This window comes from Otolemur garnettii, unplaced genomic scaffold, assembly GCF_000181295.1.
Source record: "Otolemur garnettii isolate 467f Iridium unplaced genomic scaffold, OtoGar3 scaffold00087, whole genome shotgun sequence".
Taxonomy (NCBI): domain Eukaryota; kingdom Metazoa; phylum Chordata; class Mammalia; order Primates; family Galagidae; genus Otolemur; species Otolemur garnettii.
This window is the reverse complement of record NW_003852482.1, coordinates 5587067-5604504: the sequence shown is the minus strand read 5'-3', so window position 1 is coordinate 5604504 and position 17438 is coordinate 5587067. Positions and strand designations below refer to the sequence as shown.

The window sequence follows — 17438 nt, the reverse complement described above, 5'->3', positions numbered from 1 at the left end:
GAGAAAAGACTCCAAGCTCTAGTTAAGGCCTAAAACTCCCTTGGAGAATTAGCCACCCTTTCCAATGAAAGCCACAGACTCTCTCCTTTAGAAAAAGACACATAGGATAGCCACACAGAGAAATCTGCAGGTTCAGAGGTTTCCTAAACCTATCTATTGCCTTCCAGGAGATCATGGTTCTTAATCCCAAAGTTAAGAGCCCTGGGATCAGGACAATATCAATTTTAAAAGATTAGGTAGGGATTAGACAGGAAACTCCCCTCAAATGACATGTATATGTTTTAACAGAAACCCATATCCAGAGAGAACTTGAAATCATTTGGCTTCACGAAATAAAGCCAAGTATGGCACTGGCATACATGTTTAGACAGAAGCACTAAGAATATTTTGCCTAAGAAACCTCAGAACTGTGTGAGTCCAGAAAAATTTCTGAGGCCATGAGCCCCTTCCTCTGTCCCTAGTATAGCTTCCCACTCTTGGTGTGCTTGGTTCTGAGTTTACAGGAGGCAGGAACAGCATTGGCTGGAGAGGCCCTACACATTTGGGCAGCTGAGCCAGACTGGGGTCCAAATTGTCACTTAGTACTGTGGTCTTAGACTTCTTCAGGCCCTGGCTCTTTCACTTGGAAAATGGAGATAAGGCCACCTACCTTGCCAGGGAGCACACAGAGAATGAGCAGGGGCTGGCACAGCCGATGAGGACGCTAAACAAAGACACGCACGGAACAATTCTCTAGCATCAGGCTGGGATTCATACGCCCAGTGAATTCTATGCTTGAAAGTTTCTCCTTTACAAATTTTAATTCTAAGAATAATGCATAAGAGAGATCAAATAATACTTAGGTGTTTTAAGCAGAGAGTAAAAGAACTAATGCCTTGCGGTACCCTCACTAGTTAACCATGACTCTCTAATAGGATATATAGCTATTATCCCTTCTAGATTTTTTTTTTTTTTTTGCAGTTTTTTTGGCTGGGGCTGGGCCTGAACCTGCTACCTCTGGTATATGGGGATGGTGCCTTACTCCTTTGAGTCACAGGCACCGCCCTAGACGTTTGTTTTTTGGAGACAGGGTCTTACTCTGTTGCCCAGGCTAGAGTGCTGTGGCATCATCATAGCTCACTGTAACCGCCAACTCCTAGGCTCAAGTGACTCTTCTGCCTCAGCCTACTGAGTAGCTGGGACTGTGGGTGCACACACACTACCACACCCAGGTACTTTATTCTAATCTTTGTAGAGAGGGAGTCTTGCAAGCCTGGCTTTAAGTAATGTTTCTGCCTTAGCCTTCCAGAGTGCTAGGATTACAGGCAGAGCCATCCTGACCAGCTCCTTCTAGACAGTTTACAAAAGCACGATTGCACAATCTGTATTTCCAGCTCACTTAATAACATATCATTACCTAATAACTCATCTCAGTATTTTAAAGAAAATATCTTAATTTTGGTTTCTTTATACCAAAAGAAACCATATATACATATATGCATGAATATAAATCAATACTTATTCAATAGATATTACTGAATGCCTATTACTTGCCAGGCACTGCTCTAGGGGCTTGGGACAAAACAATGAACAAAACAAAGAGCTCTCCATTGTGGAACTTAAGGTCTTCCTAGGGGAAACAGACAAAAAGCAATAAGCATAACAGATATGGAGATCACATACAATATCAGAAAGTGCTAAGCACAGTTAAAAGAAAAAAAAAGTTGCTCTTCCATTAAGTGGCCTGAGGTAATCTATGAAAATGGTTTACTGTTCACTTGACCCAGAAAACCCCACAAAGTCATGCACGTCCAGAGGATGAAACCCAAAAGCCACCAAGTATCTGAAAGACAGCACTTTACAGAAACATTAACGCTTTAAAGAAAGTGTGTACCATTCTGACGTTACAATGGTGGAGGTGGTAGTATGCTAAACAGATGGGCTAGACACAGGGTTGGTGGCCCAAAACAGTGCTGAATTTTTGCTACACATGCTTAAAAATGAGGAGAGTAATGCTGAACTTAAGGGTTTAGATGTAGGTTCTCTGGGCACTGGGCACATCCAGGTGAGCAAAGTGTCGCCAAACTTACAGAGCTGTTGGTCGCATTAACCCACACATGATGAGCTCCCTCCCACGCTGAAATGATCCTTACTGAAAAGGAGTAAATTGTCCCAAAACTAGAAGAGGGGGTTGCACAGAAGAAAAAGATATTCCAAAAGAAACAAAAACTTATGGCATGGGAATAGATGCAATATAAAATAAATGCAAATAACAGTAGAAGGATATTGGTTGTCTTTATTTGCAAACCTATTTCAAGTGTCTTCACAAGACAGATCAAATGACTTCTTAGCATTAGAGACATAGATTACTGTGTGCCATCAAAAAATAGCCATTATCCCAAGAAAGAACTTTGCAATTTTTTAAAAACTGCAAAATAATCCAGTGTATTGAAATAGGGATTGAAGAAATATGGATTGAGCAATCCAAGTCTGTAATGCTCCAATAAGGGTCAAGTCTGTGCTCAAATCCCAGACTTTGGACCTTTCTGAATTAGCAGTTACTTGGACTGTTTTATCAGTCCAAGGTGGAGTAGACGTCAGATGAGGAGCCCTCATAAGGTCAAGAGCTCTTCCTGGAGGGAAAGAGGGAGAAACTGCAGGTTCTGAGGAGAAAAGAGACATGACTTGACTTTGTTTTTAAGAGACTCTTTGTCTGCCTGTGGAGAAGGGACAAGAAGCAGGGTGGAAGCACGGAGGCCAGACAGGAGGCTGCTGTAATGATCTGGTGAGCGGTAACGGAGCCTGGACCCAGGTGCTGGGAGTGGGGGAGGTAGGAGCATCAGCGAGATTCTGGATCCCACACATACTTCATCTAATGTATATTGTCTAAATATGCATACAAGTGATTACTTTGAAATAATATGAAACAATTTCATACTTAAGAAAGTTCCGATACTACAAAGAACTCCTGCACACCCTTCACACAGACCCCTTATTATTAACATTGCACTGTGCGCTCACACCTGCACTCTCCACAGTCATCACCAAACTTGGACCCGAAAATTTTAGCATCCAGTGGTGATTTCTGTCTAAAACTATTATTATTATGGTGGTTGCATGATTTTCTTATTCCTTTTACATTTATTACTTCACATTCTACTGTAAGGAATAGTGTAATACTGAAATCTCTCAATTCTTTACTCATTTATTTAAATTAGCATGGATCCATGGATTACTATTATACTCTGTGGTTATAGTCTACTACTATTATTATTTATTCTGGAGCTCAATGGCCCCAACTGGCCAGTGGGAGCCCATTCAAACCACCGCTATGTTCCCACCGTCCTTTGGGTACTTCCTTACTTCCTGGCACAGCAAGATGCTCCAGGCTCATTTTGTATTTTCCCTGCCCTAGTTCTGGAATAAGCTACTTCTCTAAGGAGTTCCTGTTAGTGAGAATGATACTTTGAAAATAAGACGTAGATGATAAGATGTGTGCATTGTTCTTGGTATCTCATTGCTTCTAGACCTCAACAGACAGAACTGGGGCACATATACACATGTTTGTGTATAGACACACTCATGTCTATTTCCATATATATGTGTATTAAGAACTATTAGTTCATATTGACACTTCCAATTGCAATTCAACACCAAGAATTCACTTTAGCATTGCCCTTTCCATAGTTATAATTTCTGTCTCCAAAGGGAAGAAACCTGGCTTCCATTATCCACAATTTATTTCTTTATTTGCTTAATCCTGAAATACACAAAGTAATTTCAGAACCTTTAACCCAAACCACTGTGAAAAGTCAGCCACCGATTAGAGTTTAATACTAGTTTATAGTTATTATAGTCCTTATTAGCCTAAGGCAGCAGTTCTCAACCTGTGGGTGGCGACCCACAGGAACTGTATTAAAGGTCCGTGGCAATAGGACAGTTGAGAACCACTAGCCTAAGGGCTGAAGATGCAAAGGTTATTAGGGTTAATTCTCTACCTTTCTTCCTCTGCCAAGGCCTGCTCACATTATTCCTCTGAAATACAGTAAGGGTTACTTCTGTTTGCATTCTTTAGGAAAAAAAAACTTGTCAGTTCCATTTTTGAGTATATGAAACATTATCATAATTCTAAAAGTCAGAACTACACAAAAAGGATGCGTGGAGTCACCCTTCCCCAGCACACACTTGCTGCCCTCTCCAGCTCTCCCTGACCGCTCTGTCCCCAGACCAACTTCTCTGCTTCAGCTTCATGTTTCCTGTGTGTTTTCCCCTAGGAATGAATAGGTAACAGGTATTTTATATCTCCTTTCTTATTCTGAAAAAGAAAGTATACTACACATTAAGGATATTCTTGCATTTTTGTTTTTTCTTTTAACACTTTGTCCTGGAAATCACTTCATATGAGTCACAGAGGTCTTTTTCAATCTTTTTGAAAGATGTAAAAAAAAAAAAGTGGCATGCCCAACCATGTGGCTGTATTATTATCTAATCAATCACACAGGCATTTATTCAGGTTATTTCCAGCATTTTACAAATATAAACAAGCTGCAATTAATAATAGTGCCTATGTATTTTCACACTGTTGGGAGAGTGTCTTCAGGGTGACTTTCTAGAAGTACCTCTGGGTTAAAGATAAATGCACACACAGTGTCTTAGACACTGCCAAAGTCTGTCCAAAACAGCTGCACCAACCTGCATTCCCATTAGCAACGTAAGACAGGGTGTTTCCTCACAACCCCGCCAGCAGAACGTGCTGTTATATTTTTAAATGTTTGCCAATCTGGTAGGTGAGAAATGATACCTCAGTGCAGTGTTAATTTGCATTTCCTCAATCAAGGGTAAAGCTGCACATCTTTTCATCTGTTTCAGTTCTCTCTCTCTCTCTCTCTCTCTACACACCTACACACACACACATAAAATTTGGTGAACTGTCTGTTTCTTTTCCTATTTTCTATTTGGTCTTTTTCCTTTTATTTTTAAGATTAAAATAATGATTTTAAGGGCTGGGTGTGGTGGCTCATGCCTGTAATTTTAGCACTCTGGGAGGCCAAAGAGGGAGGATTGCTTAAGGTCTGGGGAGTTCAAGACCAGCCTGAGCAAGACCAAAACCCTGTTTCTACAAAAAAATAGAAAAAAAAAAATGAGCCAGTCATTGTGTTAGGTGACCATAGTCCCAGTTTCTTGGGAGGCTGAGGCAGGAGGATCACTGGAGCCCAGGAGTTTGAGGTGGCTGTGAGCTATGAGCACGCTGCAGCACTCTAGCTGGGGTGACAGAGCAAAATCTTGTCTCAAGGAAAAAAAAAAGATTTTACAAGTATTAGTCCTATCTGTAATATATGTAGCAAATATTTTCTCCCAGCTTATTAGCTGTCTTTTGATTTTCTAATAATATTTTCTGGCTATCCAAAAGTTTTTTCCTTTTTATGAGTGAGGTCCTATTCACCTGAGATGCTATCTGTATCAGGCATTAAATTTCCATATATACTTGGGTTTATTTCTAATGTATTCTCTCCTACTAGCCTGCCTGCCTGCCTACTTATGAGCCAGGTTCACGCTGTTCTGATCATAGTGGCTTTAGCGTAGGTTTTGAGGCCCGAGAGGGCTTGGTCCCATGGCAGCTCTCCTATTCTGGTGTTTTCCTGTCTTTTCATGCGTATTTCTTTTTCCACGTGAACATAGCCTTTTAAAAACACATTGATACCACTGGTATGTGTGGTCTCAACCTCGTCGCATAATTGTATAGTTCGGTGTATTATGTTTTCAGTGTTTCTTTCTCTAAGGGCTGTTGTCTTTACTTGCTTATTTAGTCTATATTTTCATTCTCATGCTTACTCACTAGGTGCTAGTAGCACTCCCCACCCCCACCCCCCACCAAGCTGTCATAATTAAAAATGTCTCTAGGCATTACCAAATGTCCCTGGGAAGGCAAAATCATGCCCAGTTAAGAATCACTGCTTTAAATCAGCGGCTCTCAACCTGTGGGTTGCAACCCACAGGCACTGTATTAAAGGTCTGCGGCATTAGGAAGGTTGAGAACCACTGCTCTAAACCAAGCAATTCCACTCCTAGGAATAGATCTAAGAAAAACTTTAGCCCATCGGCACCAAGGAATACAAACAAGGATGTTCTAAGCAGGACTGTTGATAATACAAAAGCAAAAACCCAGAAACAAATCAAATGGCCATTGAAGAAAAATAAATAGCTAAATTAGAATATATTCAGATAATTCATATTAGCAAAAATGAATAAGCTATAGCTAACCCAAAAATTCAATCAAAATTTAGTTAAAAAAAAGAAAGAGTAAAAAACTTAAGTGCTTAAAGCAATACTTAAAACTGTTAAAATAAGTTAAAAACCAGGAAAAATTAATGAATATATTTGGGAATACTTACATAAAGTAAGTAAAGTGCTTGACAAAGCACTCCTCTTGCAAAAAGGGAAAGAGACTGGCTGATGCACTTTGGAAGGCCAATGTGGGAGGATTACTTGAGGTCAAGAGTTCAAAACCAGCCTAAGCAACATAGTGAGACCCTATGTCTACAAAATGCAGAAAGATTAGCTGAGATGGCAGCATGTGCTTCTAGTCCCAGCTCCTTGGGAGGATCGTAGTGAGCTCTTGCCTGAGTGACAGAGACTGTCTCTAGAAAACAGTTCCCTGGGGGAGGACTGGAGATGGACAGTGATAGACTGTAGATAATGTTCTGCTCTTACGCTGAGTGATAAGGTCGCACATGTTCACTATGTTAACGCATAAATAAATATGAAAGAGCCATACTTGGACCAGTTACGCTGGCACACCACCAATTAAGGATTAGAATTTATTCCAATATGTACATCAGGAGTTAAAAATTACAAAACCTTATCAAACACAAAGTCTTACCCCCTGCTTGTGAGGCCCAGAGTCTGGACCCTACCTGTTTGGGTGGTGGTGTCTCGCCTCCTTCTTCTCCCAACCTCCAGCCTTCCTCCCTGCACTCCAGCCATCCTGGCCCCCTTGGTCTTCCTTAAACATGTCCACTACTCTGCAACAAGACCCTTCCCTGCCAAATGGCCTTTCTTGGACCCTGCCCTGCAGATGGCTCCCACCGTGCCTCACGTGACACAGGCCTCACCTCCCAGAGGGCTGCCCTGGCCCCACGCGCCCTCTGCTATTCTTTTGCTGCATGTCCTGCTTCCCCCCATTTAGCCTCATCACCATATGACGTCAGACTATGCCATAGCCTGCTAGTCTCTTGTTCACTCTCCACGCTCCATGCAGGCTCTATGAGGGCAGGGACTTGGTGTGGTCCATGCTGAACAGTGCTCAGAACTAGGCCCCTGGCTACTCAGTGCAAATATGAATGTTTTGGCAACATGTCTCATAAACCAGTGTGACAGCAGAGCTGGGATTTATTGAAAAGGTCAGGCTTTGCTGGAACTCCAAGGGTACAATAGGTTTAACATGCTTCTCAAAATGTGCTCCACAGATTACCTGAGACACAGTTGGGGCATTTGTGATATGCAGCAGCAAAAAAGGTAGAGCTCTTGGGCTCAACCTCAGAGCCACTGAATTGAAATTTCTGTGCTGCCCGCCAGGAACACCTGTTTTTCACAAACTGCACTGGCAACTGTCACACTTGCTCAGGTCTGAGAACTACTGAACCTGGGGGGATATCAAGGCTCAGAATAATGAAGCTTAGTTCTTCAACCAAGGCTCAGAGAACTTGGGGTAGAATAACATGAGAAAAAGTGTCTAAATGTTTGGAAAAAAGGCGCGCCATCCAAAAGCAAGGCATGACCATGTCAAAGAAATTAAAGGTTAGTTAAAATGTGGATTGAGAAAGCCTGATGAGTTTTATCTTTTGTAAATCATAACACCTAAATGAAAATTAAGTTATAAAATACCAAGGTATATTTCAAATATCATGACAGAGCATCTTTCTCTTCTTTTCTTACATTTTTATACCTAGTGGATCAGTCAAAAGTTATAGATTAGTATTTTAAATGCTGAGAGAAGCCAGCAGCTTGTTCCAGTCTCTGACTCAGTTAAGCTCTTACAATATTTTGACTGTTTGAAGGAAATTAATAATGGTATGTTAGGCGGTAGATTAACTGAAACTAAATATCAACATAGTTTATTTTTGGATGACTGAGCTCATCTCTCCAAAGAAAGGAAGCAGGACTTGTTACATCGTGAGCTATTAACTTACACATCACCACAACAGCCCCAAACACAGCAGAGAGACAAAATGTATTTAAAGATTAGTAAGACAATGAAAGTTTGGATTTCACTTTAGCTAGGATTTAGCTTGGACAGGCTGCAGTCAATTACCTAAGGCTCACAAAGACACCAGAAGTTAAGCCAGTAACTTTCCTGTCAGTTTTAGAATCAAATTAGTTACCAGGGCCTTAGTCGCCCTCCCCCTGTTCCAGCAGTATGCATCACCGGACCCATGTGAAAAGTCACAGATGCTTTTATTTCTGCCATTTATGTATTCACTCAGCAAATGCTAAGCACCTATCTCTCTTCCCTTCCCTGCTCTCATCCTAGCTCATCAGAGAGGGCATTAACTGTGAGGCCCCAACTGTGAAGAACATTTGAACATGTGGACAAAAGGTGACAGCTACTAAGATTCTGATGGGCCCTGAAAACCTGGTGCTTTCAGGCCAAAAACAAAAAGCTACTTTGGGTTTGGTGCCTGTAGCTCAGCGACTAGGGTGCCAGCCACATACACCAGAGCTGGTAGGTTCAAACCCAGCCCGGGCCTGCCAAACAACGACAACTGCAACCAAAAAAATAGCCAGGCGTGACAAGCACCTGTAGTCCTAGCCACTTGGGAGCCTGAGGCAAGAGAATCGCTTAAGCCCAAGAGTTTGAGGTTGCTGTGAGCTGTGACGCCATGGCACTCTACCCAGGGTGACAGCTGGAGACTCTGTCTCAAAAAAAAAAAAAAAAAAAGGGCTACTCTGGCTTCAGATGAGCCAAACTGACTTTATACCTAAAATGAAACCTCAAGAAGTGTCAACCTGGTAGTCCCCCTCTGTCTTCTCCCCGTTACCTTGTGAAGGAACAGCAGATACAGAGGCAATCTGCTGCTGCTGGGCAGCAACTGCTTGGTGACAGGGGAACAAAACCAGGTCACCACACCTGCCCTTTATCTGTGAACTGCCTGGAGTTCAGTGACATTATGCTGTTTTCCCATCTTATGCACAAACAACCCAAACCCCCTCTGTACTCACAACCCAGAGCAGAAGGACTTAAAACAGCAAGAGAATTGGTGGAATACAGAACCAAGGCCATTTAATAGGAACCACTTCTGGGAAACCCCTGCACAACCATGTGGGCATGACAACATTATGTTTCACAATTCGACATCTCTTAGGGAAAAGCTGTCCCCGATCCAACACTCCCCTCCTCCTTCAGATAGGGCCTGCCCTGGCTCCACGGCATGAGCTGAAGCTTACAGATTTATCCTGATGTATGTGTGAGAATGCTTAAACTAGTATTATTTAAAAAGCAAAATTTGAAACAAGCCCCATATGAATTGGTAAGAGAAAGAATAAAATGTGGACAGTCACAGAAGGGATATTAGATGACAATGAAGACGATCAAACTGCAGCTACAACCACCAACAGAGACACATCTCAGAAACAGTACACAACCTTCATAAAAAAGTCACTGGAGTACCATTTAGGAGAACTGGCACCTGGGGCACTCTACATTTAAAAAAGGAGAAGGGGTGATTCTCAGGATGGAGGTGACCGCAGGTAGAAATTAGGGACTGGGGAGGAACATGCACTGGTTGTGTTCTGCTTCTCAAGCTCATGGGTTTATCTGCTTTATAATCTACACAGACATTACAAATATTCCTTTGTATATATCAAATTCCATAATAAAAAGTTACCAGTCTGGAAGTCCAAATCTTACTTGCCACTAACACGAGCTATCCTCAGAGACAGGAGGACAGCACCCTGGTGGCCCAGGGGTAGTGGGGTGCATGATCTAGAGCAGCGGTTCTCAACTTGGGGGTTGAATGAGCCTTTCATAGGGGTTGCCTAAATACATCCTGCATATCAAATATTTACATTATGGTTCATAACTAGCAAAATTACAGTTATGAAGTGGCAACGAAAATAATTTTATGATTAGGGATCACCACAACATGAGAAACTGTATTAAAGGGTCGTGACATTAGGAAGGTTGAGAATCACTGATCTAGAAGAATAACTGTCTCCATTTCCTGCTGTCAAATGAACACAGCTGGTGCTCCCTACTTCAAGGGCCACTGAGAGGATGAGATGAGATGAACGGTGGATAAACCAGGAAGCCCTGTGGGCGCACATTCACTGCTCCATGTAGATTGCTGCTTCCTCTGGGGAATTATTCCCTCTCCACTTCTTTGGAGCTCCCTAGGCCTGACTTTCCCCCAACCACAAGGTGAGAAGTAACCTCAGGCTTAGGCGAGCAGGAGCATTCCTCCCAGGGGGTATGACAAAGGGGTAGAAAGCAGTTGACATGGAAATCATTTGAGCCACAGGGTCCCAAAAGGACATTGTCCTAATTTAGCTCTTGATATGCTTGGAGCTACCTTGTTGGTTTTTTTTTTTTTTTTTTAATTTAAAAGAGATGAGTCTTATAATGTTCTCCAGGATGGTCTTGAACTCCTGGCCTCAAGTGATCCTCCTGTCTTGGCCTTACACAGTGCTGGGATTATAGGCCTGAGTCTCTGTACCTGGCCTGCTAGACTGGTTTTTGTTCCTCTCAGCAGGTCAGCTCAATCTTTGAGTCTGTGAGCACTCAGGGTTATCAAATAGCAAAACCAAAACAACCCCTTTCCCTGATTAAGTTAATCAAGGCAGGTTTCTCTTGACTGCATTCAGGAAGCCCAGCTGGTTCAGGAGTAAATGTCATTTTATTTCAAAAGTACAGGCACAGTTCAGGCCTTGGCTAACAGGTAAAAAGAGATGTCAGCAGAGACTGCTCTAGTGTGCCCTCTGAGTGTGCTGCTGAGACTGCTGAGTGTGCCCTCTAACTGAGTGTGCTGCTGAGACTGCTGAGTGTGCCCTCTGAGTGTGCTGCTGAGACTGCTGAGTGTGCCTTCACCACCTCCCACAGGTGACGATTCCCTCTGACATCACAGAAGACGAGTGAGCGCAGTGGAAACAAATCGCGGGGCTGCCGTCTAATAAAACACCATACTTAAGAAGTAAAAGCCAAATAATGCAATTATGTTAAAAGTATGATTATTCCCCGGCAATCTGACTTGGAATCAGACCCCTTACTCGTATTCCTATAAATAAGCACCTCCTCCTGTGAATTCCTGTGTCATTGAAGAAAGGTAACAACTAGCCACTGAGACACATATATATCTGAATTAGCCACTTACAGGGTGAGGGGTTAAAAAATGGTGTATGTAAAATGGGATTCTTCCTTTGATTTGAGCGCCTAAACTCTCTCATCAGTCTATTAGGACAGAACCTCTATGAGAGAACAGATGAGGCCAACAGGTCATTGTGAAATAAACGCCTGCTTTCTTGGGTGGAAGAGACTCTGATATCTTAGGCCTGTTTGCCTAGAATCCTGTTCACTATGCTCATTCCCTTCAATGCCAAATTCCTACCTTCATCAGGAAATGGAAGCTCAATGACCCAGAAATAAATTGAACAACATATTTCGCTGAGAACGCTTTCATTTTTATCTTTATTAATTCTTTGGTCCCTGTCAAGTATGCTGAAAACAGGATTTATGTTTTGGCTGCTGGGTCTGAAGGGTCTTGAAATCTAGACAATTCATACTTTTCTTTTTTTTGAGACAGAGTCTCATTCTGTCACTGTAGGAAGAAAGCTATGGTGTCATAGCTCACAGCAACCTCAAATTCCTGGGCTCAAGTGGTCTTCTTGCCTTAGCATTCTGAGTAGCTGGGACTACAGGTGCCCACTATAATGCCTGGCTATTTTTATTTCTTTTAGTAGAGACGGGGTCTTGCTTTTGTTCAGGCTGATCTTGAACTCCTGAGTTCAAGTGATCCTCCTGCCTTGGTCTCCCAGAGTGCTGCGATTATAGCCATGAGCCACCACACCTGGCCAACAATTTGTATGTTTAACTGAGGCAGGAAATATTTCATGTTTTGGAGATAGATTTTATGCAAAGGAAACTGTTTTTGTAATCTCATACTCTTATATTTTAACTAGAAGAATTTTTTTTTTTAAAGTAGCATGTTATCCAGATGAACTTTACTCCCACCCACAAATGAAATACCACACATTTAACACGGCCACATCTTTTTCTTTGTTCAGAGAAAAACACACATGCACTCACAAGAAGTCTGTTCTCTTAAGATGAATGGCTTGAGTGAACAGTAACTCATCTGGCATGACAGGCCATTCATAAGCATTTACATAGCAAAATGCTAAAAACATGAGGAGCTCACGCTACGACGAGGTGTAAAAAACACTCAGTCCCAGCCTTACCTTCCAGATACCCATCTTGGCACCACTCTTATTCAGTAAATCTCCTTTCTATAAAATGCAGTGGTTCCTCAAAATATATATTCAAGGAAATGTTCCTCAAGTGCATATTATTATGCAGGCCTTAGGAAGGCTTCTCAGCATTGAGGTGTCCATGTATTTTGTACTCATAATATCAAGCATTTCTGTCCACTGTATTTCTAAAACACACCTATCCTTAGCAGATTCATGCAAATACAAACATCAGTGGTGAGGTTATGAGACTAATTTGTTCAGAGCAAAGCAAAATCAGAAGTTATAGGTAATGAGGTCTCAGAACATCTTCAAATACATCATGTATTTCATAAGTAATTTCTGGAGAACTTGGTTCTGTTTTAAGAGAGGGTTTTCTTTAGCAGGATCCAACAGTTGAACATCACTACTCCCTAACGTACGTCTTTGGGCAAATATAATAGATTTACTAAAACAACAGGATGCTTGTACCACAAAGTGACTTTAAGGTGAAATTGTCTTACAGTATCTTTCCTTTCACCTTAACTCTTACATGGGTCTGCAATTTTGTTCAACAGCAAGGTTTCAGGGTATAGAATTTTTAATCTATAGAATGCCAGGTAAGAAAATATGTTATTTACCATAAACTAGGATTTAATCTCCATTGTATAGATTCCACAACACAGGACCAGCGAGTTGATTTTTAAGTTAGCTTTTTCCCATGTGTCCCTACAAACAGCTCAAGTAGATCTTACCAGGAGCATTGCTGATGTTCCATTGGGTCTGGACAAGTGGATGGACATTTCAGGGAACATCCTGTCAATGCGGCTGATCACATCATCAACGTACCTAAGTCGGGGGGGGAAACACACATGTATGAACTAGAACATCAATCAAAGAAAGAATTAAAAACCACCAGAGTGCAGTGGCTCACGACTGTAATCCTAGCACTCCGGGAGGCCGAAGCGGGTAGATTGCTTGAGCTCACAGGTTCGAGACCAGCCTGAGCAAAAAATGAGACCCCCATCTCTACCAAAAATAGAAAAACTAAAGCAAGAGGACTGACTGCTTGAGCCCAAGAGTTGGAGGTTGCTGTGAGCTATAATGCCACCAGCACCCTACCCAGGGCAACAGATTGAGACTCTGTCTTTAAAAAAAAAAAAAAAAAAAAAAAGGAACTAAAAACCTACAGTACACTAAAGACTTCATGTTTATCACTATATGAATATATATTTCAGTAGGCAAACAAGATTACAAGGCTTTTTACATAAAAACTATTCCCCTGTTCTTCCCCTTGCCTTTCTAGAGCCGACTTTTTTTGTGATTTCTTTTGGTATTTACCTTTTTCTAAATAATAGGTTTTTTTGGTTTTTTTTTTTTTTTTTTGAGACAGTCTCACTTTGTAGCCCTTGGTCAAGTACTATGGCCTCACAGCTCACAGCAACCTCAATCTCCTGGGCTTAAGAGATCATGTCGCCTCAGCCTCCTCAGTAGCTGGGACTACAAGTGCCCATCACAACACCTGGCTTTTTAAAGACTCTCTCAGGCTGGTCTAGAACTCCTGAGATCAAGCAATCCACCCACTTTGGGCCTCCCAGACTGTTAGGATTTTAGGTGTGAGCCACCATGCCTGACCTAAATCATGTGTTTTTAATGCTGGCTTTTGATTTCTCATTTCAAGGCAAGGCCTACTATACTAACTTTCTTCTGTGCCACCCTTCTGCCACCACTGTAACAACATGCCCTCCTCCTTCCTTCTGGTCCAGGGCTGGCTGCGCTCCTGCTGCCACTCACCTCTGGGCTGCCTCACCAACTTCTGTTTGTTTCAGTCACCTGAATAACCAATTCTTTGAATGAAATTCCTTCTGTTTTACATACCTGAAGTCATTCCTGTTTTCCTGGTTGGATTCTAATCCAAATGATATCATAATTTTGCTTAAACCGGTACTGTCTGTTTTCTAAAATCTCTGTGTATTTTGATAGCTGAGCCACAAAGCAGTTTAGGAGTGCATTATTTACCTACATAGCTTTCTATTTTCCTGTATTTCTGTTTTGCCTTGATTTTCCTTTAACTGGTTTTCTATGTGCCAATTATAATTTTATTCCTAAACCTTCTACCTGACTCTACAACTTCTCTCCCTATAAACTACAAGCTATCCCGTTCCATTTTTACCTTGGAGATATCCCACCCCAAGAGGCACATCTGTTCTTCTAGTCCAAATGAAATCTGGACTGAATCTGAATCTGAATCTCTCAAGGTTTGATAACTGAGATCATTGATATGAAACACTTAGCATGGGGGTCTGTACATATGAAGGACTCAGTAATTACATGTGTTCTTATTGGTAGTCGCACCACATAACCCTCTACCACCCGCCCGGGCCTGTTCTGCAAAAATGCTCTCTTCTTAGAATGAATTCTTCCCTACAGTACAGGCTCACTGTGAAGACATCAGCCCACAGCATAAACAGAGCCAGGGTGGGCTCAGGTCTCCAGAGACTAACATCATTCGAGTATTTGTGTTCACCATCTGATCATGCTGGACACAAAAGGGATTCGTAATATCATAGCTGAGATGCACAACTATTTATTAAGGATTCTGCACTGTATTTCATATCCGTTGGACATGATGAATTAAATTGCATGTCCATTAAGTCAGGGACATATAGAAGGTATATTCTCTTGGGGGAAGAGGAAAATGAGTTCTCTGTCCACAACATGAAAAGATTTTAGTTTGAACCTCTGGGGCTCATGAGAGACAGCAGACAACATAATGCCATTTGTTAAAAAGTGAGTATCAACATTATTAGCTGTGAAAGGCAGAAGTGACCCTATTGATAAATCTCTCAGGTTATCCTTAGAGAATGCTATATAGAGTTTTAAACTTTGAGCTGAAGGTAGGCAGGAGAAAACCTACAGAAAGCCCAGCGGTAATGACGACAGCACAGCTGGGTGAGGAGAGGCGCGGTGGATGAAGTGGATTTCCTCCAGGGATAGGAATCCCCAAGGGAGACTCTCCTACTCTTCAAGTACACAACTGCTTTCATGAACTCAGTACCAAACAGCATTTTCCACCTCTCAAAAGGACCATACCATGGGGACCGAGCACCAAAAGGTGAACTTGCTCAAGAAGAGCAAGAGGCATTTCTCAAAGGGAAGACTCCATTCTGTTGCTTTTTTTTTTTAATGGTTTAGAAAACAATCTTTCATAGATGGCTGAGAAACAGACTGTCTACACATCTCCTCCCAAGATTTCTTCTAGATTTACAGCTTCATGACACACAATCTTGGATCTAAGCTTAAATGCTAAAAAAGTTACAAAGTAAAGAAAAGAGGAAATTAACTTATTTTTCATCACTACTTGATGTTTCTTGAAATGGTAGAAGACATATGACAAAGACTGCACGCTGGAAGTTTCTATTAGGTCGCTGGAGACTCTTCTGCGTTTACAGACTTCCTTCCTAAATCTGTATGTGCAGTGTACACCCAGTTTCTTCTGATTCAGCAGGAAGCAAAAATCCACTGTCCTATGTGAACAGAGGTCACTGCTAAGCATATGCTAATGGGGAAGGGGTAGGCCATGTCCTCTGAACTGATCCTCAATCAATAGCCATCATAGCTCTGGACAGCAGGAAGCAAATGAATATGCACAATTTCAGTACAAAGGTAACATCATAATTTGCTCTTGCTTGTACCTTTCACCTTGAAAGCTTCAAACTATGTTCTGGAAACCTAGTCTTTTTAGTTGGCTAGGAAAATGAAGAAATAGGTAAGGAGCGCTGCCTGTGGCTCAAAAGAGTAGGGCACCAGCCCCTTATATCGGAGGTGGCAGGTTCAAATCCGGCCCTGGCCAAAAACTGCAAAAAAAAAAAAAAAGAAAAGAAAAGAAAAGAAGTAAGTAGGTTAAATGCTGACCCCAGGTCGCACAAAAAAAGCCAGAAACCAAGCTCAGTGTATAAGAAGCTAGGACTCCATGCCAGCTACTTGAATTTGCCTGCTGGTCAGAAGGGCTAGAGTTCTAAACGCTCCTTGCCATTTCTGGATTCCTTTATTTAATTTTTACAATGGCAGAAGAAAAATAGTTCCTAGGAAAAATATATGCAGCTAGCACATCTAAGCGGAGAGAGCTGGGGTGATTTTCTGTGGTTGTTTCTTCCCCAATCCGTGGCCTACGCCAAAGCTCAATTTAGATTTTATTAAGCAAGAACAAATTTTAAGGAGATTGTTTTCCATTCATATGCCTAACACAATGGAGATGCAGATTTCTTTTTACAGGTGACATTAGGTATTAGCCAAAAAGAGAAAGTCAGCTGCATCTTTAGCTGAGGAAAACAATGTCTAAACTCTAGAAGCAAAAATCTAAACACTTCATTTTCAAATAGATTCATCCTCGAAACACAAATCAACCACTAGTGACTTGACAGAAATAAGGAAAGCTTAGAAGCTCAAATTAAAAATGTGGAGACAAAAATGACACTCTCTTTTTGTCGGGGTGGGGGTGGTTAGTATGGGAGATGGTCTTTGGCAGTTCTTCTCAAGACGCTGCCTCCTGAGGCAGCGAGCCCCGCTAGCGTCTGCACAGAGCTCTGCAGCCTGAGTGGCACCCCCCTCCAAGAGCAGGGCTGAGGACAGGTAGGAACAGCGTGCTCTCCTCCTACACTTCCACCATATGCTGCACTCCATTCTGCAGCAGAATCAAATTACTTTAATTTTTACCTTTGGAATATAGGCAAACAAGCAGTAACACAGCAGTGGTGACTAGTTTACACTTGAGCAGACGTGGTGCGGAAAGACATTAATTTAGTGCCAAATTGAGCAGTGAGTCACAATTTGCACATATCTGTCAACCTGTTAACAGGGTAATAACTTGGAAAGACTGCTGTTCCTATTTACATTACAGAAGCCGTTCAAAAATGGAGAGCTGCTTGGTTCTGCTGCTTGAAGCACTCGGCTGATAAGCTGGCTTGATGGTCCAAGAACCCATCTAGAAACACAAAATTCTAGAAATCACAGGTTCAAAT

At 41.9% G+C, this 17438-nt stretch overlaps 1 protein-coding gene across 1 annotated transcript in view; it reads right to left on the bottom strand.

The window, feature by feature from the left end:
• Positions 1 to 13270, bottom strand: part of LOC100958198 (mediator of RNA polymerase II transcription subunit 27) — a 66758-nt gene extending 53488 nt beyond the window's left edge. Inside the window, exon 1 of the mRNA XM_023516149.1 lies at positions 13173 to 13270. Within this exon, the coding sequence (XP_023371917.1) occupies positions 13173 to 13232 (60 nt within the window). The 5' untranslated portion in view covers positions 13233 to 13270. The remainder of the gene's footprint in view (positions 1 to 13172) is intronic.
• Positions 13271 to 17438: the final 4168 nt, after the last annotated feature.